Source organism: Physeter macrocephalus, chromosome 1 (genome assembly GCF_002837175.3).
Source record: "Physeter macrocephalus isolate SW-GA chromosome 1, ASM283717v5, whole genome shotgun sequence".
Lineage (NCBI taxonomy): Eukaryota > Metazoa > Chordata > Mammalia > Artiodactyla > Physeteridae > Physeter > Physeter macrocephalus.
The window spans coordinates 68,817,839-68,842,325 of record NC_041214.2 but is presented as its reverse complement, the minus strand read 5'-3'; the positions used below and the strand labels follow the sequence as shown (position 1 = coordinate 68,842,325).

The 24,487-nt window shown below is 33.4% G+C and overlaps 1 protein-coding gene across 16 annotated transcripts in view; it reads right to left on the bottom strand.

The window, feature by feature from the left end:
- NAALADL2 (N-acetylated alpha-linked acidic dipeptidase like 2) overlaps nucleotides 1–24,487 on the bottom strand; it is a 1,565,958-nt gene that overhangs the window by 409,232 nt on the left and 1,132,239 nt on the right. For all 16 annotated transcript variants that reach the window (XM_055083873.1, XM_055083848.1, XM_055083869.1 and 13 more), the window contains 3 exons: nucleotides 13,529–13,621; nucleotides 10,626–10,831; nucleotides 6,738–6,857 (listed from right to left, as the gene is read on the bottom strand). In XM_055083873.1, coding sequence (XP_054939848.1) covers nucleotides 6,738–6,857; nucleotides 10,626–10,831; nucleotides 13,529–13,621 — 419 coding nt within the window. The remainder of the gene's footprint in view (nucleotides 1–6,737; nucleotides 6,858–10,625; nucleotides 10,832–13,528; nucleotides 13,622–24,487) is intronic.

The following is a 24,487-nucleotide window of genomic DNA, read 5'->3' as shown; positions in this document are numbered from 1 at the left end:
CATAAAGATTAGATCTGAAATAAATGAAAAAGAAATGAAGGAAACGATAGCAAAGAACAATAAAACTAAAAGCTGGTTCTTTGAGAAGATAAACAAAATTTATATACCATTAGCCAGACTCATCAAGAAAAAAAGGGAAAAACTCAAATCAATAGAATTAGAAATGAAAAAGGAGAAATAACAGCTGGCACTGCAGAAATACAAAAGATCATGAGAAATTACTACAAGCAACTCTATGCCAAAAAAATGGACAACGTGATTAAAAATCTTCCAACAAACAAAAGCCCAGAACCAGATGGCTTCACAAGTGAATTCTATCAAACATTTAGAGAAGAGCTAACATCTACCATTCTCAAACTGTTCCAAAATATACCAGAGGGAGGAACACTCCCAAACTCATTCTTTAAAGCCACCATCAGCCTGATACCAGAACCAGACAAAGATGTCACAAAAAAAGAAAACTACAGGCCAATATCACTGATGAACATAGGTACAAAAATCCTCATTAAAATACTAGCAAACAGAATCCAACAGCCTAATAAAAAGATCATACACCATGATTAAGTGGGGTTTATCCTAGGCATGCAAGGATTCTTCAATATACTCAAATCAATCAATGGAAAAACCATATTAAAAAATTGAAGGAGAAAAGCCATATGATCATCTCAATAGATGCAGAAAAGCTCTCATCAAAATTCAACACCAATTTATGATAAAAACCCTCCAAAAGTAGGCATAGGGGGAACTTATCTCAACATAATAAAGGCCATATATGACAAACCCACAGCCAATATCGTTCTCAATAGTGAAAAACTGAAACCATTTCCACTAAGATTAGGAAGAAGACAAAGTTGCCCACTCTCACCACTACTACTCAACATAGTTTTAGAAGTTTTAGCCACAGCAGTCAGAGAAGAAAAAGAAATAAAAGGAATCTACACTGGAAAAGAAGAAGTAAAACTGTCACTGTTTGCAGATGACATGATACCGTACATAGAGAATCCTAAAGATGCCACCAGAAAACTACTAGAACTAATCAATGAATTTAGTAAAGTAGCAGGATACAAAATTAATGCACAGAAATCTCTGGCATTCCTATACACTAATGATGAAAAATCTGAAAGAGAAATTAAGGAAACACTCCCATTTACCATTGCAACAAAAATAATAAAATACCTAGGAATAAATTGACCTAAGGAGACAAAAAACCTGTATGCACAAAACTATAAAACACTGATAAAGGAAATTAAAGATGATACAAACAGATGGAGAGATATACCATGTCCTTCGATTGGAAGAATCAACATTGTGAAAATGACTCTACTACCCTAAGCAATCTACAGATTCAATGAAATCCCTATCAAACTAGCAATGGCATTTTTCACATAAATAGAACAAAAAATTTCACAGCTTGTATGGAAACACAAAAGACCCTGAATAGCCAAAGCAATCTTGAGACAGAAAAACGGAAGTGGAGGAATCAGGCTTCCTGAATTCAGACTAAACTACAAAGCTACAGTAATCGAGACAGTACGGTACTGGCACAAAAACAGAAATATAGATCAATGGAACAGGATAGAAAGCCCAGAGATAAACCCACGCACCTATGGTCACCTTATCTTTCATAAATGAGGCAAGAATATACAATGGAGAAAAGACAGCCTCTTCAATAAGTGGTGCTGGGAAAGCTGGATAGCTACAGGTAAAAGAATGAAATTAGAACACTCCCTAACACCATACACAAAAATAAACTCAAAATGCATTAAAGACCTAAATGTAAGGCCAGACACTATCAAACTCTTAGAGGAAAACATAGGCAGAACCCTCTATGACGTAAATCACAGCAAGATCCTTTTGACCCACGTCCTAGAGAAATGGAAATAAGAAGAAAAATAAACCAATGGGACCTAATGAAACTTAAAAGCTTTTGCACAGCCAAGGAAACAATAAGCAAGACAAAAAGACAACCCTCAGAATGGGAGAAATATTTACAAACGAAGCCACTGACAGAGGATTAATATCCAAAATTAGAAGCAGTTCATGCAGCTCAATATCAAAAAAACAAACAACCCAATCCAAAAATGGGCAGAAGACCTAAATAGACATTTCTCCAAAGAAGGTATACAGATTGCCATCAAACACATGAAAGGATGCTCAACATCACTAATCATTAGAGAAATGCAAATCAAAACTACAATGATGTATCACCTCACACTGGGCAGAATGGCCATCACCAAAAAGTCTACAAACAATAAATGCTGGAGAGGGTGTGGAGAAAATGGAACCCTCTTGCACTGTTGGTGGGAAGTTAAATTGATATAGCCACTATGGAGAACAGTATGGAAGTTCCTTAAAAAACTAAAGTCAGAACTACCATAAGACCCAGCAATCCCATTACTGGGCATATACCCAGAGAAAATCATAATTCAAAAAGAGTCATGTACCACAATGTTCATTGCAGCACTATTTACAGTAGCCAGGACATGGAAGCAACCTAAGTGTCCATCAACTGATGAATGGATAAAGCAGATGTGGCACACATATACATTGGAATATTACTCAGCCATAAAAAGAAACGAAACTGAGTTATTTGTAGTGAGGTGGATGGACCTAGAATCTGTCATACAGAGTGAAGTAAGTCAGAAAGAGAAAAACAAATACCGTATGCTAACACATATATGGAATCTAAAAAAAAAAAAAAATTGTTCTGAAGAATCCAGGGGCAGGACAGGAATAAAGACTCAGATGTTGAGAGTGGACTTGAGGACATGGGGAGGGGGAAGGGTAAGATGGGATGAAGTGAGAGAGTGGCATGGACATATATACATTACCAAATGTAAAATAGATAGCTATTGGGATGCAGCTGCATAGCACAGGAAGATCAGCTCAGCTCTTTGTGACCACCTAGAGGGGTGAGGGAGGGAGGGGGGGAGGGAGACGCAAGAGGGAGGGGATATGGGGATATACGTGTAAGTCACTAGTAGATTATTGCTACTTTCAGAAAACAAAATAATTTATTAGTGTTGTAACTTATAAAATTTAAGTATTTTTGAGATTCTTTTTTCATGTTATAATGAAAATTTCCAAATAAACCCAAAAGAAGAGAGAGCAGTACAATGAACTCTCATGTTCCTATTATCCATCTTTAGTAACCATCAACTTTTCACTGTTCTTCAGGAAATTTTTTTGAAAGTGGAGCTTTCATGAATCCCAAGAAAAACCTATAATCCACTGCAGTGGATTTAGATTAATTAAACATTTCTCAATCTTCAAAAGATTCCATCTTTTTCACTCAGGATGATTTAGTTCAAATTTAGTGGACTAACCTCAGGGAAATGGCTTATTTTCTTATGTGAATAGTTTAATTTCTCTTCATTTCAAAACCAAAGTTAGAATATCAAACCAGAGGGAGAGCACCAAAGATATTACACTCATCCAATTATTACTGACTGTTTCCTTAGTGGTCTAGAAGGTGCTGTAGACTACTGACACATCTAAGAACATGGGTAAATCTTAAAAGTCATTATGCTATGTAAAAGAAACCACACACAAATGGCTACATACTGTGTGATTCCATTTTTTATGATATTCTGAAAGACAAAACTGTAAGGACAAAAATCAGATGAATGATTGCCAGGAACTGGAGGTGAAGGGATGAGATTGAATGATGGGACTTTTGTGGGTGACAGAAATGCTATATAGCTTGATTGCGATGGTGTTTTAATAAATACTTACGTTTGTCCAAAAGCATCAAGCTATACGAGCAAGAAGGGAGAATTTTATGTAAATTATACCTCAATTTACCCAGTAAGTCTACTTAAATAAAAATAATTTCTTACCAAAGTGTCTGATGGACCAAGTACAGTGAGACTACCGTCTTCCTTGATTGGGATAACACATTATTAATGAAGTTTAAGCTGGTATTTGATTTAAGGCAACCTTTTTACATTTTTGGTATTCATCAAGCTTATAACCCATTAAAATAGTCTATATGTGACTAGTTTTTTTTTTTCAATAAATACAGTATTGTACATTAATTCTTTAGAGAGTCTGCCTGACATATTTAAGTCCACTACATGAACTTATCAAGATTTTCTAGAATCTACACATTGCTATACAAGAGTACTTAATAATTCCATACCACCTTTTGTCAGCCACAATTTAATGAGCATGCTTTCTTTATAGAAAATATTGTTTCATGTAGAATCATTCTGAATTTGTTCTGTTTGCTTATTGGGCTGATGGGGGGGCGTTGTACTGGATTATATGGGACATGTCATTTATATATGGTAACAGAATCTAAATAAACTGATGAAATATAAAGATACTAAAGATTGATAAAATATATTTGTCTTTGTAAGTTACATAGGTCCTTATGTTATAATTAAGTTCTTTCTTTGAAAGAAACATTTTAAATATTTCTTTTAAATGTCACTATTGTTAAGTTCTTTTAACTAAATCATATGAATTATTGTGGGGGTTTGTTTCCTTCACTTCTCTTAACGTTTATATTTTTAAGGGCACCTATATATCTTAAGAAAAAAATGTGACATTAAAATTTTGTATACAAATATACCTTAAATTATCATATATATTTGTTCTGTATTAAAACATTTAATATATATATAGATAAGTAATCCCCACTATTTTAAATTGCTTATGCTATCGATTGTTTGAACTTGTGATAATCCTACCCTTCCAAATTGTTCTGTAGAACAAACTCACACACACACACAAGATTTCAACCAAAAGAAATTTTCTTTCAATACAGATTCCAGTTCATTCTTTGGTTAGTATAAATATTTTCAAATTAGAACAGAATGTTTACTCTACCAACAAATAAGAAGGTGCATTTGCCATTATTTAGAAACCATGCCATATTCTCAGATTATTAGATTTAGATAGTAAAATATTTTATATTTATTTTATAGTCCTCTATTAAAAGATATACAAAGGCATTTTAAATATCATTATATTTGCAGACATTTCTTTAGATTTAATATTTCTATAGGTAGATATTTTTATAGATTTGATATTCCTTAATAGTTTACTTCTATTTACCTATGAATTTCAATGATTATGTATCTTCCAAGATTCTCAAATAGGAAAATTATAACACACAAGAAGGAAAAGACATAATTTTTAAACTCTCACTAGTTTCTGGACACTTGAGCTCATACTTCCTTCTTCCTGATAACCTATTCAGGAATATCTTAACTTCCCAAGGGAGACAATGGCAGCTGATTTTCCTCTTTTGACATTTTTTCCAGACATGTAAGAAAGTCAGAGATTTCAAAGCAGTACAAAGAGAAGGAGAGACTCACTTACAGTTCTGGATATAATTTACACGCATGCACACTGGGGTTTGGCTGATCTTAAATGTACATGTTTATCTATTTCATCTTTCATAATGTCTTCTTTATTATACTACATATGTAAATGTCAGTGAAAATTATTAAACTAGAAAATACGTTATGAAAGTCATAAAATGTTAGTTTGCATTACATTTCAATCAAGAATTATGGCTAATCCAAAGCACTGTTCATTATCCTTCTCTTTTTCTAGTTCAGTGTCTGTGATACTGGACACTCTGTGCGTATCTAAAAGGTCATTTTCTAATATACAACAGTAGTAGCCCTTGGGGTTGGGAGAAAACCACCCTGCAGTAGTGGCATAATTGCTTTCATTCCGAGATGTAATACATATCATTTTAGTGAAAGTCATAAAAAGAATGCAGAAACAAAAGTGTGAACTCTAACAATAAATAGGAAAGATGTTCTGTAAATTTCTTTGAAACAGGTGAGAAGTAACTAAATTTAAAAAATAGATAACTCTAGCAAGACATTATCACAAACTGCATGATTTTTTTGGTTACTTTGTAGAAAAAAACATGCTTTCCTTTTCCTTAAATGTTCTGCAAACAATATTTTCCAAGTATCTTGAATTTACTTCTCACGATATTATAGGAATTAGACACAGGTCCTGCTATGAGGAGGATTACAGTGTAGTTGAAAAGACAGAACAGGTTCCACATTTAGTCAAAACATGAATGAAGGAGAAGAAATCCCAAAGTAACCAAGTTTACCACAACATGCCAAAATTGGCAGAATTGGGAACTTAAACACTAAATTCAATTTTTAAGAAATAAATTTACATTTTTACACACATTCTTTATAGATGTGTAATTCATGCCTGCAACTATAACCATAAGAGAGTAGAAAGTAAAGAATTTCAGAACATAGGACATTGGTTGAAGGGACAAAAATAAAAAATAATCAGCAATAGATCATTCATTAAAACACTTCGGGGGACTTTCTTGGTGGTGCAGTGGTTAAGAATCCGCCTGCCAACACAGGGGACACAGGTTCGAGCCCTGGTCGGGGAAGATCCCACATGCCGAGGAATAACTAAGCCCGTGCGCCACAACTACTGAGCCCGCATGCCACAACTACTGAAGTCCGTGCGCCTAGAGCCCATGATCCTCAACAAAGAGAAGCCACCACAATGAGAAGCCCACGTGCAGCAACGAAAAGTAGCCCCTGCTTGCCACAACTAGAGAAAGCCCACACGCAGGAACAAACACCCAACGCAGCCAAAAATAAATAAATATATTAAAAAACAAAAAAACCCACTTAGGGATGGTTTTATTTTAAAAAATGAAAATATCAAGAAATGCCAGATTATAGGAAAAAAAGCAGTTTTGCAAAATCATTTTATTCAAAAGTGGTTCATCTTACCTCAGCCACCAGTTGCTGAAGAGATGGTGAAGCTACAGAGTAGAGACTTGAGTTACCGCTTACAGGACTGTGGAGACTAACATAAGCCACAACATTTTTCTGCAGAACCTTCTTGAAATCCTGACATTAAAAAAAAAAAAAACTATCTTTAACAGAAATAAAAGTAACAGATTCCACTTTACCAGTTACATGTTGAATAATAAACACTTCCTACCTAAAATCATTACATTGCATAATACTTTTTTTTTTTAATGTAAAGCCATCCCATACTATTTACTAGAGTACCTAAGGGTCATAAAGGGGTTTTAAATAAGGGTGGTGAGGAGTTTCATATAACATACAACAAAATATTTTAAAGCATGTTCATGTTCCTAAAAAAGATAAAAATTTAAGAGAAAATGTCCCTATATGGTTAATATAGTATAAGATTCAACTTCAGAATACAGGATGGAATATTTGCCCTAGTGACAGCTTTTAATTTTATAGTCATTGAATTAGAGAACAGACATGGATAAACCACTTCAGTGTTTAATAAAACCAGCCCTTTCCGTTGAAGTGTTGAGCTACTTTTTGCACAAAGCTGCTTTATATTCTGAGCAAAATAGGGCATAATACAATTGTGGCCTTGCACATATTACTTGAAGTAAAACCTGATGCATTTCATCCACATTAGTAGAATAAAATGATTCAGTATAATAGTTTTTCCACTTTTCTGCTAAATCCTACTTCCAAAAATTGAAGACCACTGATCCTATTAATGTACCACTAAGAAGTCCTTCTGTTATTTGCTTCCTTTTCTTGTGCAAATATTTAATGAGTAATTATCATGGTGGCAGTTATATAGATATATCCTAAAAATTGTATTATATTATTTTGTATCTTAGAAACATATCTTTCCTCTTCCAACACTATCAGATGAAAGTCTGCAAGGGCTTGTACACCTAGCAAATCAATAATATTATTCCTAGTTTATGTTGAAAATTCAGCTATACCTCTGTAAAAGAAGTGAAAAGACAGTTTATTTAAAAATAAATATTTTAAATAAATAGAAATGATGAACTGTGGTTTACACATAATATTGTTATTAAAATGTCCATTATCACACAAGAGCTATAGAAAAACAGCTTCTATTTACATACTACCACACTGACAATGTCTATATGTCAGTCCATTTAACTCTCATGAGAACCTCACAACCTAGGCATTAGTGTACTCATTGAAGAATCAAGTCTTGAGAAGTTAATCTTGCCTAAGACCACTTGTTTTATGGTAGAGAGGATTGGAACTCAGATTTCTTTGACTGCAAAGTCTATATAGTATTTCCACAATAGCCTGAAGATGAAGATTCTTCACAGGAGAAATCGTACTTTATAAAGAACCGATTTAGTAAAATGTTATAATTTTCCTCAAGGATTGAAATCAGTATTGAGTCAAATCTCTAATAACTTTATCACTATAAATTCCATTTGACCAGTATAACCTAATCTTTTTAATCACAACTCTGAGTTTCAAGGGGTTCCTGTGTAAGCAAAATTAGAAAGAGCATTATGACCTGTCAACAAGTGCTTTCCTTACTCATCTTCATTAGGGAATATATTTAGCGCACAAATTGCTTTCATCTATAAGAAAATCTTTCATTTTCAGAAGAAGTAGGTTTGATAAGAGTAGACAGAACAGGAAAGCTAATAGTTTTCTAAATTCCTCCTCAACCAGATTGTTACAAAAAGGCTTCATGAACTGTATTGAAATAATCTCAGATACAGCAATTTACAATAGTACATTTTATAAGCTAATAATCAAATCTATATATTAACTATTTTCTTTGCTTATATATTTTTGCTCACCTAGTCAAGGAAAAAGCCAGAAAGTGACTGGATGTATAATTAGTTGTCAAATATGCATACATACATATAATAAATACTCTAAGACAGAGGTCCCTAACCTTTTTGAATAGGAAGAGACTTTTCTACCATAAACATTTTTTCCTTTTAGACTCCCCACAGTATAATAGTTGTATTTTTAGTATCTGTTGATTGAGAAACTATAAAATTACCAAAAGGTACAACAGAGTAAATAAACAAAATATTTTATTAACTACAAAAATATTTATTTAATTTGAAAATGTAATTATTCACATACACACAAGGCCACAATACTGAACAAACTGCAGGTTACCATGCATGATGCTCAAATAAATTCAAGGACTATTTGCAGTACACTTCACTTTCCCATGCAGAGGGGTTAAGGATATTTAGGAATTTAAGTTAGGAACTATTAATGTTACACAAGCCTACTTTGAGAACACAGCTTAGAAATACACATGCTAATTTAGAATTAACATGAGTTGACTATGAAAATTATTAGATAGATATGGAGAAGGCTGTATGAGATAGTAGAATAAATTTTTGGAAAGAATCTTAAAGACATTTTTTTAAAATGTGCCTTATTGTTACAAGAAAACTAAAGCATTGTTTTCTTTATGATAAAAAAATTCTGAATTAGTAAAATCATCCCAGATCACAAATACACTCCCTAGATTTTTTAAATTGTTTATATCCTTAAAGTATGGAATTTGGAATAGAAGTTTGAGAGATTGGTTCAGCTATTACATTTTCCATCTTACTAAAAATTTGTCAATTTTAAAATGTTCTGTCAGCAGTGGAATTTCTTTATTTGAACTAGTTCTTTTGAGTAATGGGAAAAAATTCACACCACTAATTTGAATACAGAAAAGCATTTCAATTTGCAATGTGTGAATCTTGATAAATTTTACAACTGTAAAATTTTTCTCATTTTGAAGACTTCTTTCTCTCAAATTAAAAAGACCTTTGCTATTTTCTTTTGTATACCTCTTTTGATTTTTCTTGATAGCCAATAGATATTTTATCTTTTTTTTTTGAGTGATTAAATGAAAAATGAAACAAGAGAATTTCTCCTTATATATTTGAGATTTTTTTCTGCAAAACTGAAGCAGTATACAAACTAGGATATCAAATGGTTTTATTTTCCTAGCTAAAGTTATGTAGGTTTTTTTCTATATATTTCCATTAAACTTCTTTTTATAAAGTCATAAAAATAAATAGAATATCTAAGAGTTTTATGATGTTTTTATTGTTGTTAATGTGGCATCAATCCAAAGTTGTCATATCCCATTAAAAAGAGTGCATTTGTGAGACACAGACATATCAGAAATATTTGAAAATTTACTCCAGTTGTATTCTAACTGTGATCCATTGCACACAAGATTTCATTTGAACAAAGACTTCCTAAGGTAGTTAGATAAGTGGATAGGTAGAGATATAGGTAGAAAAGAAGGAGCAGGGAGGTAGGGGTGTAAAAATAGAGGGAGGAAGGATTGAAGGGAGGGAGAAAAAAAGGTAGAAGGAGGGAGAAAAAAAGGTAGAAGGAAGGAAACTGCTATTTTGATTCCAATCTCTATATGGTTTAGGTAAGGTATAATGCTAAGTTAATAAACATTTTACATACAAGATTGTTTCCTAATTCCAGAAAATTGCTAGAAAGTTAAAAAAAAAAAAAAGGTAATGGTATGTATCACTTGACCCTTTCTTGTCCAGTGCCTGTCAACCTAAGAAGAAACACAATAACCAGGTAAACACCACTGTGGGCGTAACAGAGTCTGTAGGTCTGGTAGCAACAAGAATAAGATACCTGTAGATCATACACAAATCACTGTGGTCTAACTCTAATTCCCTAGCATTCTTAGAAGTGATCTCAGCAAATAAGCATACTGCACACCCTGGTTGAGATGCACATTCTTGTTCATGGCTTTATCAATTTGACTATCTACTTTAGTCCAGAGCAAAAGCGAGAGCGAGAGAGTGACCGTGCAATTTTGAGAGCAAGGCATAGTAATTTATGCATGTTTACCTCTCCCCATTCATAAGAGCCAATATTTCCAAAAGCTGTTCCACCCCACGAACAGAAAACAATAGTGCGGTCTGGTCTCCACCCTCTCTTGACTCTTAACATCAAGGCCCGGATAAAAGCTGTGATGATGGCAGTGCTGCTGGCCCATTCTTGTCCATTATAACTGTATGCGGTATGATGATGGCTGCCAACTATGATATAACGGTCTGCAAATAGAAGACAACAAGAGCCATTATAATACAATATACATCTTAACAATAAATTTAATGATATTTACATGATCCTATTGCACAACCGAGCAACAATTATGCAAAATTGTTCTGATAATTAAGACTAACATTTTTCCCCCACTGTCTTGACTCACACATCTGTGTATATCAAAGCAGAGGCAGCTGCTGAACTCAATTATGAATCCAAAGCTTAGATCCATATTACTGTCGTCTGCAACATGCATATTAATTAATGAAGTATACAAATATGCCACAATGAAACCCTTATCTAACATTTTGCCAGAATCATAGTGGGAAGTGCTCTATAAACAATGTGTATATGCTCAGTAAGTATTAATGAACTATTCATACATTTGAGGGAACAGTTATTCAGTAGCTGTAAGTATTAAAAATGTGGTAGTCATGTATGGATTTTGCAATAAATGAAGTATTTAGGGAATCAGTTTTCACTTCCAACTTAGAGTTTTAGACCCTCTCCTTTTTCTGATGGAAAAAATAAATCATCATCAAAAGTCATCCAAATACTTTTTCTTTTTCACATATTTTATTTCATATAATCATACAAAATCCATTAGATACACTACTAGAAAGATCTCCATGACACATTGATGGCTTCTGAATAACGTATATTGCTGACGATTGTCAGTAATAAGGTAGACTAAAAATGTATCTCCAGAGTTTCCTCTGATTTTGCCAGTGAATGTTGTTGGTACACAGCTAAATTTCCTTTATCAAGTAGCCCTACAATCTGTGTAAAAAGATTTTTCTTCATTAAGTGTCATTTCCTTAGGAGATGTCCCATAACTTGACGGTTAAGTGTACAGAGTTTAAAGCCTTCCTGCTTGGGTTTGAATCCAGGCCATTCATCTTACTAGTTGTATGACCTTAGAAAGCTTATTTAGGCTCTCATGTCTTAAATTCTTCAACCATAAATTGGGAATAAAAATAGTACATACATCATTCAGTTGTTTTGAGTTTTAAGTAAGTTACTATTTGTAAGGCACTTTGAATAACACCTGACACATAGTAAGTACTACACATGTATGGAATGAATGAATCACACCTTGACTTCATGGCATCAAAACACTACTTTACTGGAAACATAACTGTGTGAAGCTATTTTAGTTTTCCACACTGATATTGGAACTAACAATGAATTTGATCTGTCAACAATTTATCAAAACTTAATTAACAGTATACACAGTGTGCCTGCAATGTTGAATTGATTCACTCATCTCCCAGATATGTATAAAAATTCTGTTTGGAATTGTCTGTATTCTGGATAAACCACATATAAAAACCTTAATACTAACTGATGGTTATTTCTAATTTTCAGAGTCATTAAATAAGAAAAGCATGTGAATGAATAGCCAATATTTTTGTGTAGAATTCAAATAAATAAAATTGAGAAGCTTTACATATTATACACCAAGGAATATTACTAGTAAATTGATTTTTAAAATTTGGGGTTTTTTTTCTACATTGAATTCAATAAGGAAAGTTGTTTTTTTTTTTTTTTAATCCTATAGTGAGTATAATTTTGTACAGTTTGGTATTTCAAAAATAACTAGCAAATGTAGCAATGATGATAAATATTTCTAATGCTTCAATTAGACATCCCTATGATATAAATTTGTTGAAATGGTTGAAATGCAATAGTAACAATTTCCAAATTCATTTATATCTTGTATTTAAAGATATTATGATCAGAGGTTGTTCATCGTTGCTACTGTAAGGAAATCAGAGAGAAGATGTCCGTGAATTTTTAAAGAGTTGGCTGGCAGGAAACTTGATGGGAATGTAAAACTTGATCTCAGAATTTCCTGGGTTAGCAATTATGGAGTCAGTTTGACTAAAATCATGGAGAAGAATTATGCTCCAAGGATAACTTGAGTAAATATCTCAACGAAATCAATAGCAATGGCACAAATGTACTAAAAGACTACTGCATTCTACCATGTAAAACAAGCACAGCAGACAGTAATATGTCATTCAACCTCACAATATGTTCAGAAGTGTTGTTGTTAATTTGTTAATTAATATATTTGTCAGTTATTTTCACTTTTTTAGCCTATATAGTATCATCTGAAGATTCCATAAGCATCCCATAACAAGGTATAAAACTATTTAAAATGTAACCAGGTGATCCTTTTCATAAGCACCTTCAAAACCTAAGCCATGCAAACATTAGGCAGAATTGTCAGTGGACCAAGGGTCAGAGATGGGACACAGACTGACAATGAAAGATTTGAAAACTAAAATTTTTTTTTTTTAAAAACACATAATTAAAACTAAAATATTTCCTTTTTAAAAGAGTCTTTTCTTGATATAAATAAAATCTTCAATGGTGTTACAGTGAATAAAAGAAAAAGAAAACATTGGTTTCTATAGCTTTTACTCACAGGTACATGCCAATTTAACAAATCTAAACTCTGTTTTCTCCGTTTTGTTTTGTTTTCCCTCTTACACTCTCTACTATGATTTATCTTTGAAGGGATTGGGTAAGAAAGAATAAAGACCTGCTTCTTGGTTTTATATATCACCCTTTAAAGTGGTATAAACTTGTAATTACATTTAAAGTAGGACATTTAACTATGCTATTAAATTGTTACAGAGCATTTTCTTGTGATATTTCATATAAAGTGTAGATTATAAATATTTGGGTCTACTTACCTGGAGATGTCGAGCCCTTTAAATATCCAACAACATTAGTAACTGTTTCAAATTTTGTGACTGTCTGAATTTGCATGCTGACAATTCTTTCCTCTGGGGGGGAAAAGAAAATTAAAAGATACTTGTTTCTCTATATTCTGCTGTTTTTTTTTCTTAGAGCATTCAAATTTATTTATCCAATATGATCAGACAAATAATTCCAAACAACTGAATTTTTCTAGAAAACCAACGTTACACTTTTCGGCAAATATGTATTTGAAACTTTGGGTAGACATTATTTTAGGTGCTTGTTATATAATGAGGACTAAGATATAATTGCTAGCCTCATAGAACTTCAGAACCATAAATAGGCAATCCTAAATTTCACATTAAAAACTGCAGTGGGGTTCAACAGGAAAGCACACAGAACAAGACCTCAAGGAGATGTGGACAGCTCATATTTTTAAAAAAGAAAAAAACTCAGATAAAAATATTTTCAAAATTTTAAGTACTTGTCTAGCTTCAGAAAAATAGCATGTGAAGATGATTTAACTTTTTCGTATGATTCATTATTACATTATCACATTGAAAACTATAAAGCAAATTAAATTACTTAATTAATTTAACACAAATTAAAAGAATAGAGATTCTTAAAGCTACACTTAATTTCAAATCTTGGAGTTTTCATTTCTACCTGTGTTTGTAGGTCTCTCACCTCTCTACTAAATCTCTGCCACCTGCCCTGCCTCTTTGAGTTCTTCTATTCATGCTTGATATTCAAAAATTTTGACAACAAATAAGGCAAAGACACCAATCAGAAAGGACTTCGGTCACAGCCCTGAAGTGGTCTTTGAAGGTCTTTGGTGATGACATATGTTAATCCTGTGTTTGATGGATCCTGGGAAGTCTGGGGGCTGGGGATGGGGGTGGGACGGTGGTTTCTCTATGAGAGGTCCAAGGGCAGCCAAGTGGTACTGTTGGGGAGAGGGTGGCAATTAGAAAGCAAGTAATGCAAAGTAGACATGCTATACTGATGGGCCTTCAAATGTCACTTGTTACTGCTATATGAAAACTGTTATGATAAATAAGTTGCTTCTTTCTTTGAATGTGCCCTACTAACAATTTAAATAGAAAATCAGTACACTGAAAAAATTATAACTAAACAAGAATAAAGAGACCTCAAGAGAACACCTGAGTGCCTCATATAGGAGAAAAGGAAATCTGCTAATTGTGTATTGTGAGTATTGTAATCTGAGTATTGCAGTTCTAATTTACGTGCTATACATTTCTGTTCAATTTTTTTTTAAGTAGTATACTTTGTGGGGTTTTTTAGAGCAGTTTCAAAATACAGAAAAACTGAGCAGAAAACACAGAGTTCCCAAATATCCTCTCTCCCCTGCCCCTATTATTAACATCTTACATTAGCATGATCAATATCTGTTACCATTAATGAGACAATATTAATACATTAAGTCCATAATTTATATTAAGAGTCACTCTTTGTATTGTACACTCTATGGGTTTTGACATATGCATAATGGCATGTATCCACAATTATAGTATCATATAGAACAGTTTCATTGCCCTAAAAATTTCCTGTGCTATACCTGCTTATACTTTTCTCTCTCCCTTCCTCTTGAGCCCCTGGCCACCACTGATCTTTTAAATGTCTCTAAAGTTTTGCCTTCTCCAGAATGTGATACATTTGAAATCATGTTTGTTTTTAGTTATTAATTCCCTGTTCTAGGTTTGTTCCAAATTGTCCAGATAAATGAACTTTAGATGAGGCAGTCATGAACTTATATTTGTTGTTTTTAATATTTTCATCTTATTTTTGAGTTAGAAAACCAGAGAAGATTCTTCAGCTGTATCTAAGATTCAATATTAATTTTTTTCAAATTCAGCAGTGAGAAAACCTTATAATATGTACAAATGTAAGGCAAACTGCTTGAAATATTACCTTATGTTAATATAGTGCCTTACAATTTATGTTTCCATTTGCACACACATATACTAATTCTCATTGGATCTTTTTCTCCATGAAGCATTAATGAAGCTGTTATCCTTGCTACTGCATTTCATTTTAACCAGTGCCATACTGTTTTAATTAACATAACTTTATCATGACTGAAGTAATGGGTCCCCTACCACCACCATCACCAACATCGTCATCGTCTCTTTTAATTATTATTCAATTTGGGGGGATTTATGGACCACTACTTTCATATTAACTTTTATATTAGTTTGTCATGTGCCATGGAAAGACATTTCAGGATTTCATTAGAATTGCATTAAATTAATGGAACCATTTGAGAAAATTATGCATTTTATCTATGAATATGGTATGCCTCTCAATTTATTTCAGTTGATTTCATGTCTTTTATGAAGTTTTATATTTTTCTTTATAAAAGATTTGCACAACTATTATTAAATTTATTTTTAAGGTTTTCCTGCTATGTTAACAAAATATAGCATTTATAATTATTTTACTGTGTATAAGCATGCTATTTAATTTCATATATTAATCTTATAACAAACCTTCTTTTTAATTTCCTATACGTTTTATTTATTTATTTATTTTATTTTATTTATTATTTTTTTTGTGGTATTTGGGCCTCCCTCTGCTGTGGCCTCTCCCGTTGCGGAGCACAGGCTCCGGACGCGCAGGCTCAGCGGCCATGGCTCACGGGCCCAGCCGCTCCGTGGCACGTGGGATCCTCCCAGACCGGGGCGCGAACCCGGTTCCCCTGCATCGGCAGGCGGACGCGCAACCACTGCGCCACCAGGGAAGCCCCTCCTATACGTTTTAATGGTTAATCTATAGGGTTTTTATTTTTGTTAATTTCACTGTAGATACATACCAAAAAATAGTTTTGCTTATTCCTTTTAAAACTGTAAAGCTTTTATCTACTGCTCTCATCATTTTGTATAGGACTGCCAGTGCACTGTGGAATGGAGGCAGTAAAAGCAGCATTCCTTGGTCCTTTCCTTGTGTTCTTCACTTCTACAAAATATTTCTACAACTGTGTTTTTTTTTTAAGTTGTTTGCTATAGGTGTCTGGGAAATTCCTTTTATAAGGAAAATCACTTTTGTTCTTCCTTTGCTAATAGATTTTAGCATAAACAGATGTTGAATCAACTTTTGAGATAATTACAAGGCTTTTCACTTTACAATGTTAAAAAATGCATGTATTCCTGGAATAAGCCCTTCTTGGTCATGATATATTTTCTGTCTTTGGTTACTAATATTTTCAGGATATATGCATATATATTTATAAGTGGCTTATTGATAATTATACTTCTCAATTTTTTCTTGGCTGATTTTGATATGTGGATTATATAACCTCACAAATGTTTAGTGATCTTTGCTTCTTTTCATTGATTCTGTAAGAGTTTATGTAGCACAGACATTATCCATTTTACAAAGGAGAGTTAGTGTTCATATATAAAAGTATTTCATCCTGGTATTTTTCGTGTGTGTTGCGGGGAGGAGTACATTTTCACTCAGTGTATATTTTCATTTTATTTCACTTAATATTTTCAAATTATTAATGAATATAAGTAAATTCAGATTTTTACATGTTTATTTCTTCTAAATGCATTTAGCTGTTTGCTTTATTCTTATGCTTCAGAAAAAATATTGTCATTTAACTATAATTTTGTTTCCTTTCCTATTTCTAACATCAATTTACTTCTGTCTTTTTTTTTTCCCCTTCATCAGTTTTACTAGAGTTTAGCTAATTTTTCAGAATTTTCAGAAAACCAGTTTTAGGATTTGTGGATCCTCAATATTTTTTTCTTTATTTTTTGCTTCAATATTATATTCTATGCTTATTAGTATCTTTGTTAAATTTTGCCTGAATATATTCTCTGGGTTTTTTTAGCCTAAATTTTTAAGTTAAAATGCTTAGCTCATTACTTTTTAATCTTTATACATGTCTTTAAGGCTACAGATTTTCTATTGCAGTGAAGCACACTAATTTTGATATATGGTGTTATTATCTTACAAATTCTAGCATTTTAAATTTCTATGATAATTATTTCTATAATAAATGTATTAGTTCAAAGAATTTTTAAAATATTCAAATATAAGGTGTGGGTTATTGTTTTAATATTGATATCTAGCTTAATTTAATTATGAACTGAGAACAAGGTCTATACACTACTGATACTTTGATTTTAGGTGAGTTTTGTGACCCTGTAGGCTATTACATCTGATAAATGGAGAATAAACATTTTTATACATGTTCCATATAAAGAATGTGCATTCTTTATTACAGGGATGTAGCATTTCATATATAGGTCCAGTAAATCAAGCTTGAAAACTGTGTGGCTATAACTTTATTAACTGTTCTACATATTCTCTCTGTTAATTATTGAGACATGTTAAAGTTTCCCATATGATGCTAATTTATCAATTTATCTTGGCAATAGTATAATATTTTTCCTTGTATATTTTTAGACTACTTAGTTACGTGTATGCAAGTTTGGAATTGCTACAAGTTCCTGATTTCTATATAGATTATTCAGAACAATTATTCTTTATATTGTTTCTATCCCAATTTTTTTCCCTAAAATCTCCCCCCCATTAATATAATTATTCCATCTTTCTTTTGCTTAGTATTTCTCCAATACTTATTTTCCCAGCATTGCATTTGCTTTTGTCAGGCATCCCAGGGGCATTTCTGGCTTGGGCACAATTTTTATGCTAATATTTTGGCTTGATGTTTCTATACTACAATGTTAATGAAAATTCGGAGCCAGGATTTTTTATTTCTAGAGACATTAAAAAAGATTTTTTAAAAATTTTTTTATCCAGAGCTCAGGCAGAAGAAAGCTTTTCTCCACCAGTGGGTGGATTTCTTTCTAGTTTTCCTACTTCAACTCCATGGTCCTGGTTTATATAGATGTTAGTTACAACTCCTTTCTCCCTATAGGCTCATAACCATGTCTTTTGTCCCCATGTGAGCTCTATATTCCCACTCTAATTTACCTAATTCACTGGGATCCATGACCTCCCAAAACCAGGTGACCAGAGGGTCAACTCTTCTGCTTATTTCTCTGATTTTTCATTCTGTCTTCATGTTTCCTTCTGGACATTTTACTTTCTTTTTTGATAGATGCTTTTAAAGACATTTTTTTCTTATGTCTCATACAGAGTTCCTAGACATTTGCATTAACAGATTTCAAATTATTTTACCTGCCCTCCTCCTGAAGTCTAAGAGTTTTATTTAAAAGAAACTCAGAGGTCTAAGAAAGTTGAAGACAACCTTTTTTGCAAGGATGTTATGATTACATTGGTTCTTTTCAACTGACAGAAGGACTTCTTTATTTGTCACAGGGCCAAGACCAGGTCCAAATAATGGCATGCAACTTAGCAAAAAGCAGCTTTTCATCTATTTATTTACAACCCCACACATGATGTTGATCCTAATACATGTTGTTTCATAGTATTCCATACTCATGTCTGAAAACAAATGTACATAAAGCCTGTTTTCCTTCACTAAAAGCAGCACTATGATCACACTTTCAATTTTAATAATAAATATCAGTAAAATCTTGGATAAACTTTCACGTTCATATTGCTGTTGGCATTGCTAATTTAAACAACCTATAGGTAAAATAATATTATTCTTCATAGCAATAGTGTAAGCAATCTTGCAGTTTGGAATTTATTCTACAAGAATAATTGTACTCTTTGCAGTATAATTATAGTAGCAATTAGAGAAAACAACATAGATTTCCCAAACAGGAAAATTGCAATAAAATGTGTGGCTGTTAAAATATAAATTAATATGTAGAAACATGGGTACACTAGAAGTGAAAAGAACAGAATACAAATACAAATATACAGATATATATAATGATTGAACTTAGGTAAAATGTATATTAATGTAACATATTTAAAAAGAGAGATTAATAACTTAAACATAAATTGGGTTAGGTAAAGACATTTCTCCAAAGAAAATATACAGATAGCCAAAAGGCACGTGAAAAGGTGTTCAACATTGCTAATTATTAGAGAAATTCAAATCAAAACTACAATAAGATATCACCTCACACCAGTCAGAATGGCCATCATCAAAAAATCTGCAAACAAAAAATGCCAGAGAGGGTGTGGAGAAAAGGGAACCCTCCTATACTGTTGGTGGGAATGTAAATGGGTACAGCCACTATGGAGAACAGTATGGATGTTCCTTAGAAAACAAACAAACAAGAAAAAGAAAATTCTGCTTTACAGAAAAAGGTCGATTAATAAAAGTAGACAGGATGATGGACTTAGAAGGTCACCGTCGGCATCATCTTGGACATGTCTACTTGAGCAAAAAAACATCAGTGAACATTGAAACTACTGGGTGAAGGTAGAAATGGTGGAGGTAAGATGTTTGCATAACTTCAAATGCTATTGATTATAAAAAAAGAATAGAGTAACTTTAATGAGATCTGGTGGACACCACCTTAATCAAGTGGTCAAAGTTAGCTTTACCAGTAATGGAACAAATTAATATTAGCAATCAGAAAGCAGTCTCACTTCCATAATATTGCTGCCAAGGGTTCAGAGCCTGAATTTATTCATGAGAAACATCAGGTAAACCCAAACCGGGGAATATTCTGAAGATAACTGGCATGTAAGTTTTAAAGGGATAAAGCAATGAAAGTTAAAAACAAAAGCTAGAAACTGTTCCAGTTTGAAGGAAATTTGAGACTTGATAACACACAACACATGATCCTAGTTTAGATCTATTTGCTATTTAGGACATTATTGGGACAATTGGCAAAAGGTGAATGGGGGCTAAGTAGTGCATGGTAGAAATGTATCAAAGTTTAATTCCTGTTTGTAATGGTCCTGCTGTTCGTGCAAGAGAATGTCACTGTTTGTGGGAGAATTCATACGCAACTGTTTATCATGTCTGTAGCCTACACTTGGGTAGTTGAGGAAGAAATTTCTTTGTGCTATTCTTGTAACTTTTCTGTAAGCTTGAATGTATTCCGAAATAATAAATATACTTCTGAAATTAGAAAATCCTGGGGAACCTTTAGATGCAGTTTATTATTCTAAAAGTCAGTGCATGTGTATGTGTGTATGTATTCTTACTTTAAGATAACATTTCCAGCTCACATTTACCAAATGTTTTCTGTCTTTAATGTTCCATAGTTGGATGGAAGCTTTAAATTTTATATGTGAAGTTCAAAAGATTTCAAGATGACAAAAATGTGCTCCACTCAGAGAACATTTGTATTCAAATAGGGTGAAGAGTGTCAGAGCTAAGAGACACAAAAGCAGCTGTCTTTCTCCAGTCCTTAATTTCATCATGTGCAGAAATTATGTGCCAGTGATAATTCTGTCTTGCATTTTTGTTGCTATCATGAAGGATCAACTGATTCTCAGTCATCTTCTTCCCCAATAGCTAACAAAGCTTCATCTCCACCTGCACTGTAAGCTTACCCAGTATCTAGGAAAAATCCCAACCTTCTTTAAAGAGATTTGAGGACTAACAATTGCTGCTAATTCTTGAGTCCCAGCTGCAATAATTAAGCATTTGTTGCTTTCCTGACTTTAGAATAGAACTTCTAGGATTGGGACTCTGAATTATTTTCTATTTTTTCAATTTTATTGCACCCCAGGGACAGGAATCTGCTCTAGAATCACAGTTTTGATGACTGGGCTTTTGTAGTCTGCTCACATCTTTCCTAAATGCCAACTGCTTGCATAATTATCTGAGTAAAAATTTCTGGATTATATATCATCATAATTTTTATAGCTTTCTGGGTACTCCATTTTTCCACATGAGATCTCCCTATGGCCAAAGGTGTTTCTGAACAAACACTAGTGACTGGACGTCATATGTTCTAGACTAAGGGTCTTATTTTCTTATTTTAAATATTTATCAATTGATATAGCATACACTGACCAATCAGAATGGATTGGCAGCAAATAACTGGAATGTCCACACCAATGTATACAAACGGATATCAGACCTGCCCCAGACAACATGTTCTTCCTGCCATATTGGAATTTTCTCAGAAATTACATTTTACCATATCCTCCAGTGAATGAAACCTTATGCAAGGGGGTAATTCTAGTCTTAAGACCCAACTCTGTCCACTCTGCCCCACTTCACCTGAATCAATGGGGCATGCCTTACCATGTCCTGGATACTGACAAAAACATCAGCTACAAGAAAATGTCCTTAAAAAATTTTATCCTCTAATTACATAATGAGTTTTCTATTATAAACCTTAAGAATTAATTTTAAGTTTACAGGAAATACAAGGATTAGAAGAATTAGTTGAATAAAAATCACAAGAAGCATCCTACAAATCTAGGCAAAAAGACACATGCAGGACCAGTGACTTGGTCCCACAGACATTGAGTGTCAAAAGAGGAAAAGAGGATCATACTGCATTAGAAGAAATACAATTTTTAGGCCTCAACTGGACATTGGTTTGGATAAACCCACTGTACAAGACTACAGTGATTACTAAAACTTTATATAGTCTGTGTATTAAAAATGATTACGTTTACTATCATGAAAAAGTGATAATTAAACAATTTTCAAAATAATATGTATAGTATGATCTCATTTTGGCTATATATATACATTTATATCTAATTCTATAGGAATTTATTTCAAGGTGTTCAAAGCAATAATTACTGGGTGTAAAAAATGTGTTCTAGACTGAATTGTGTCCCTTAAAATTCATATGTTGAAGCCCTCAACTCCAGTCTGGCTCTATTTGAAGACAGGGTCTATAAGAAGGTAATTAAAGTTAAAAGAGATCTTAAGAATGGTACTCTAATCTGATAGGACTGGTGGCCTTATAAAAAGAGGGACAGACAGAAGAGATCTGTTACTCTCTCCGTGTGTACATAGAGAAAAGGCCATGTGAGGACTTGGAGAGAAGGCAGTCGTCTGTAAGCCAGGAAGAGAGCTCTCACCAGAAGGCTAATTTTCTGGCACTTTGAGTCTGGCTCTTCTCAGCTCCAGAATTGTGAGAAAATAAATGTCTGTTGTCTAATGCATCCAGTCTGTGGTAACTTACTATGGAAGCCTAAAATGACTAACACAGAATGTATTGATTTATTTTCATATTTTTGCTTATCTCTTTTCTAACTCAATGTGTAGTAACCATTTTTGTAATAACAGAAATTACATTTTTTAAAAAGTAAAAATATGCATGCATATACCCTAAATATGCCGTAGTACTGTAAAACTTTTGGTTCTGAAAAAGTGAGACAAGTAAACAGATACTGAACAAAAACCATTTGCTTGGTCAATTTCACCACACACTTTTCGGCAACAGTAGCTAACCCCTCTTTAGTCAACACATATACACAGAAAAATCGACCTGTGCATGTACTCTTGGGAGCCTGCATGCATTTGGAAAAAACATTTAAAGTTTAACTAAATATTATTCTTTTAAACTAGTAAAATTATCTAAATAGGAAGATATTTTGAGGAGTGTGAACCCGAAAACAAAAATAGCTTTTACCGTCTTTGTATTCCTTATAAGAGTGTATCGACAGTAACACAATAATAGCGGGGGACTTTAACACCTCACTTACACCAATGGACAGATCAACCAAACAGAAAATTAATAAGGAAACACAAGCTTTAAATGACAGAGTAGGCCAGAGAGATTTAATTGATATTTACAGGACATTCCATCCAAAACAGCATATTACACTTTCTTCTCAAGTGCACATGGAACATTCTCCAGGATAGATCACATCTTGAGTCACAAATCAAGCCTCAGTAAATTTAAGAAAATTGAAATCATATCAAGCATCTTTTCTGACCACAATGCTATGACATTAGAAATCAATTACAGGGAAAAAACTTTAAAAACACAAACATATGCAGGCTAAACAATACGTTATTAAATATCCAAGAGATCACTGAAGAAATAAAAGAGGAAATCAAAAAATACATAGAGACAAATGACAATGAAAACATGATGATCCAAAACCTATGAGATGCAGCAAAAGCAGTTCTAAAAGGGAAGTTTATAGCAATACAATCCTACCTCAAGAAACAAGAAATATCTCAAATAAACAATCTAACCTTATACCTAAATGAACTAGAGAAAGAAGAATTCCCTGGTGGCGCAGTGGTTGAGAGTCCGCCTGCTGATGCAGGGGACATGGGTTCGTGCCCCGGTCCAGGAGTATGCCACATACCATGGAGAATTAGAAATGAAAAACGAGAAGTTACAACAGACACCGCAGAAATACAAACCACCCTAAGAGACTACTACAAGCAACTCTATGACAATTTAATGGACAACCTGGAAGAAATGGACAAATTCTTAAAAAGGTATAACCTTCCGAGACTGAACCAGGAAGAAATAGAAAATATGAACAGACTAATCACAAGTAATGAAATTGAAACTGTGATTAAAAATCTTCCAACAGTGCTTCCCTGGTGGCGCAGTGGTTGAGAGTCCGCCTGCTGATGCAGGGGACATGGGTTCGTGCCCCGGTCCAGGAGTATGCCACATACCATGGAGTGGCTAGGCCCATGAGCCATGGCCGCTGAGCCTGCACGTCCAGAGCCTGTGCTCTGCAATGGGAGAGGACACAAGAGTGAGAGGCCCGTGTACTGCAAAAAAAAAAAAAAAAAAAAAAAAAAAAATTTTTCAACAAACAAAAGTCCAGGACCAGATGGCTTCACAGGTGAATTCTATCAAACATTTAGAGAAGCGCTAACACCCATCCTTCTCAAACTCTTCCAAAGAACTGCGGAAGAAGGAACACTCCCAAACTTATCCCATGATGCCACCATCACCCTGATACCAAAGCCAGACAAAGATACTAAAAAAAGAGAAAATTACAGACCAATATCACTGATGCATATAGATGCAAAAATCCTCAACAAAATACTAGCAAACTGAATCCAACAACACATTAAAAGGATCATACACCATGATCAAGTGGGATTTATCCCAGGGATGCAAGGATTCTTCAATATATGCAAA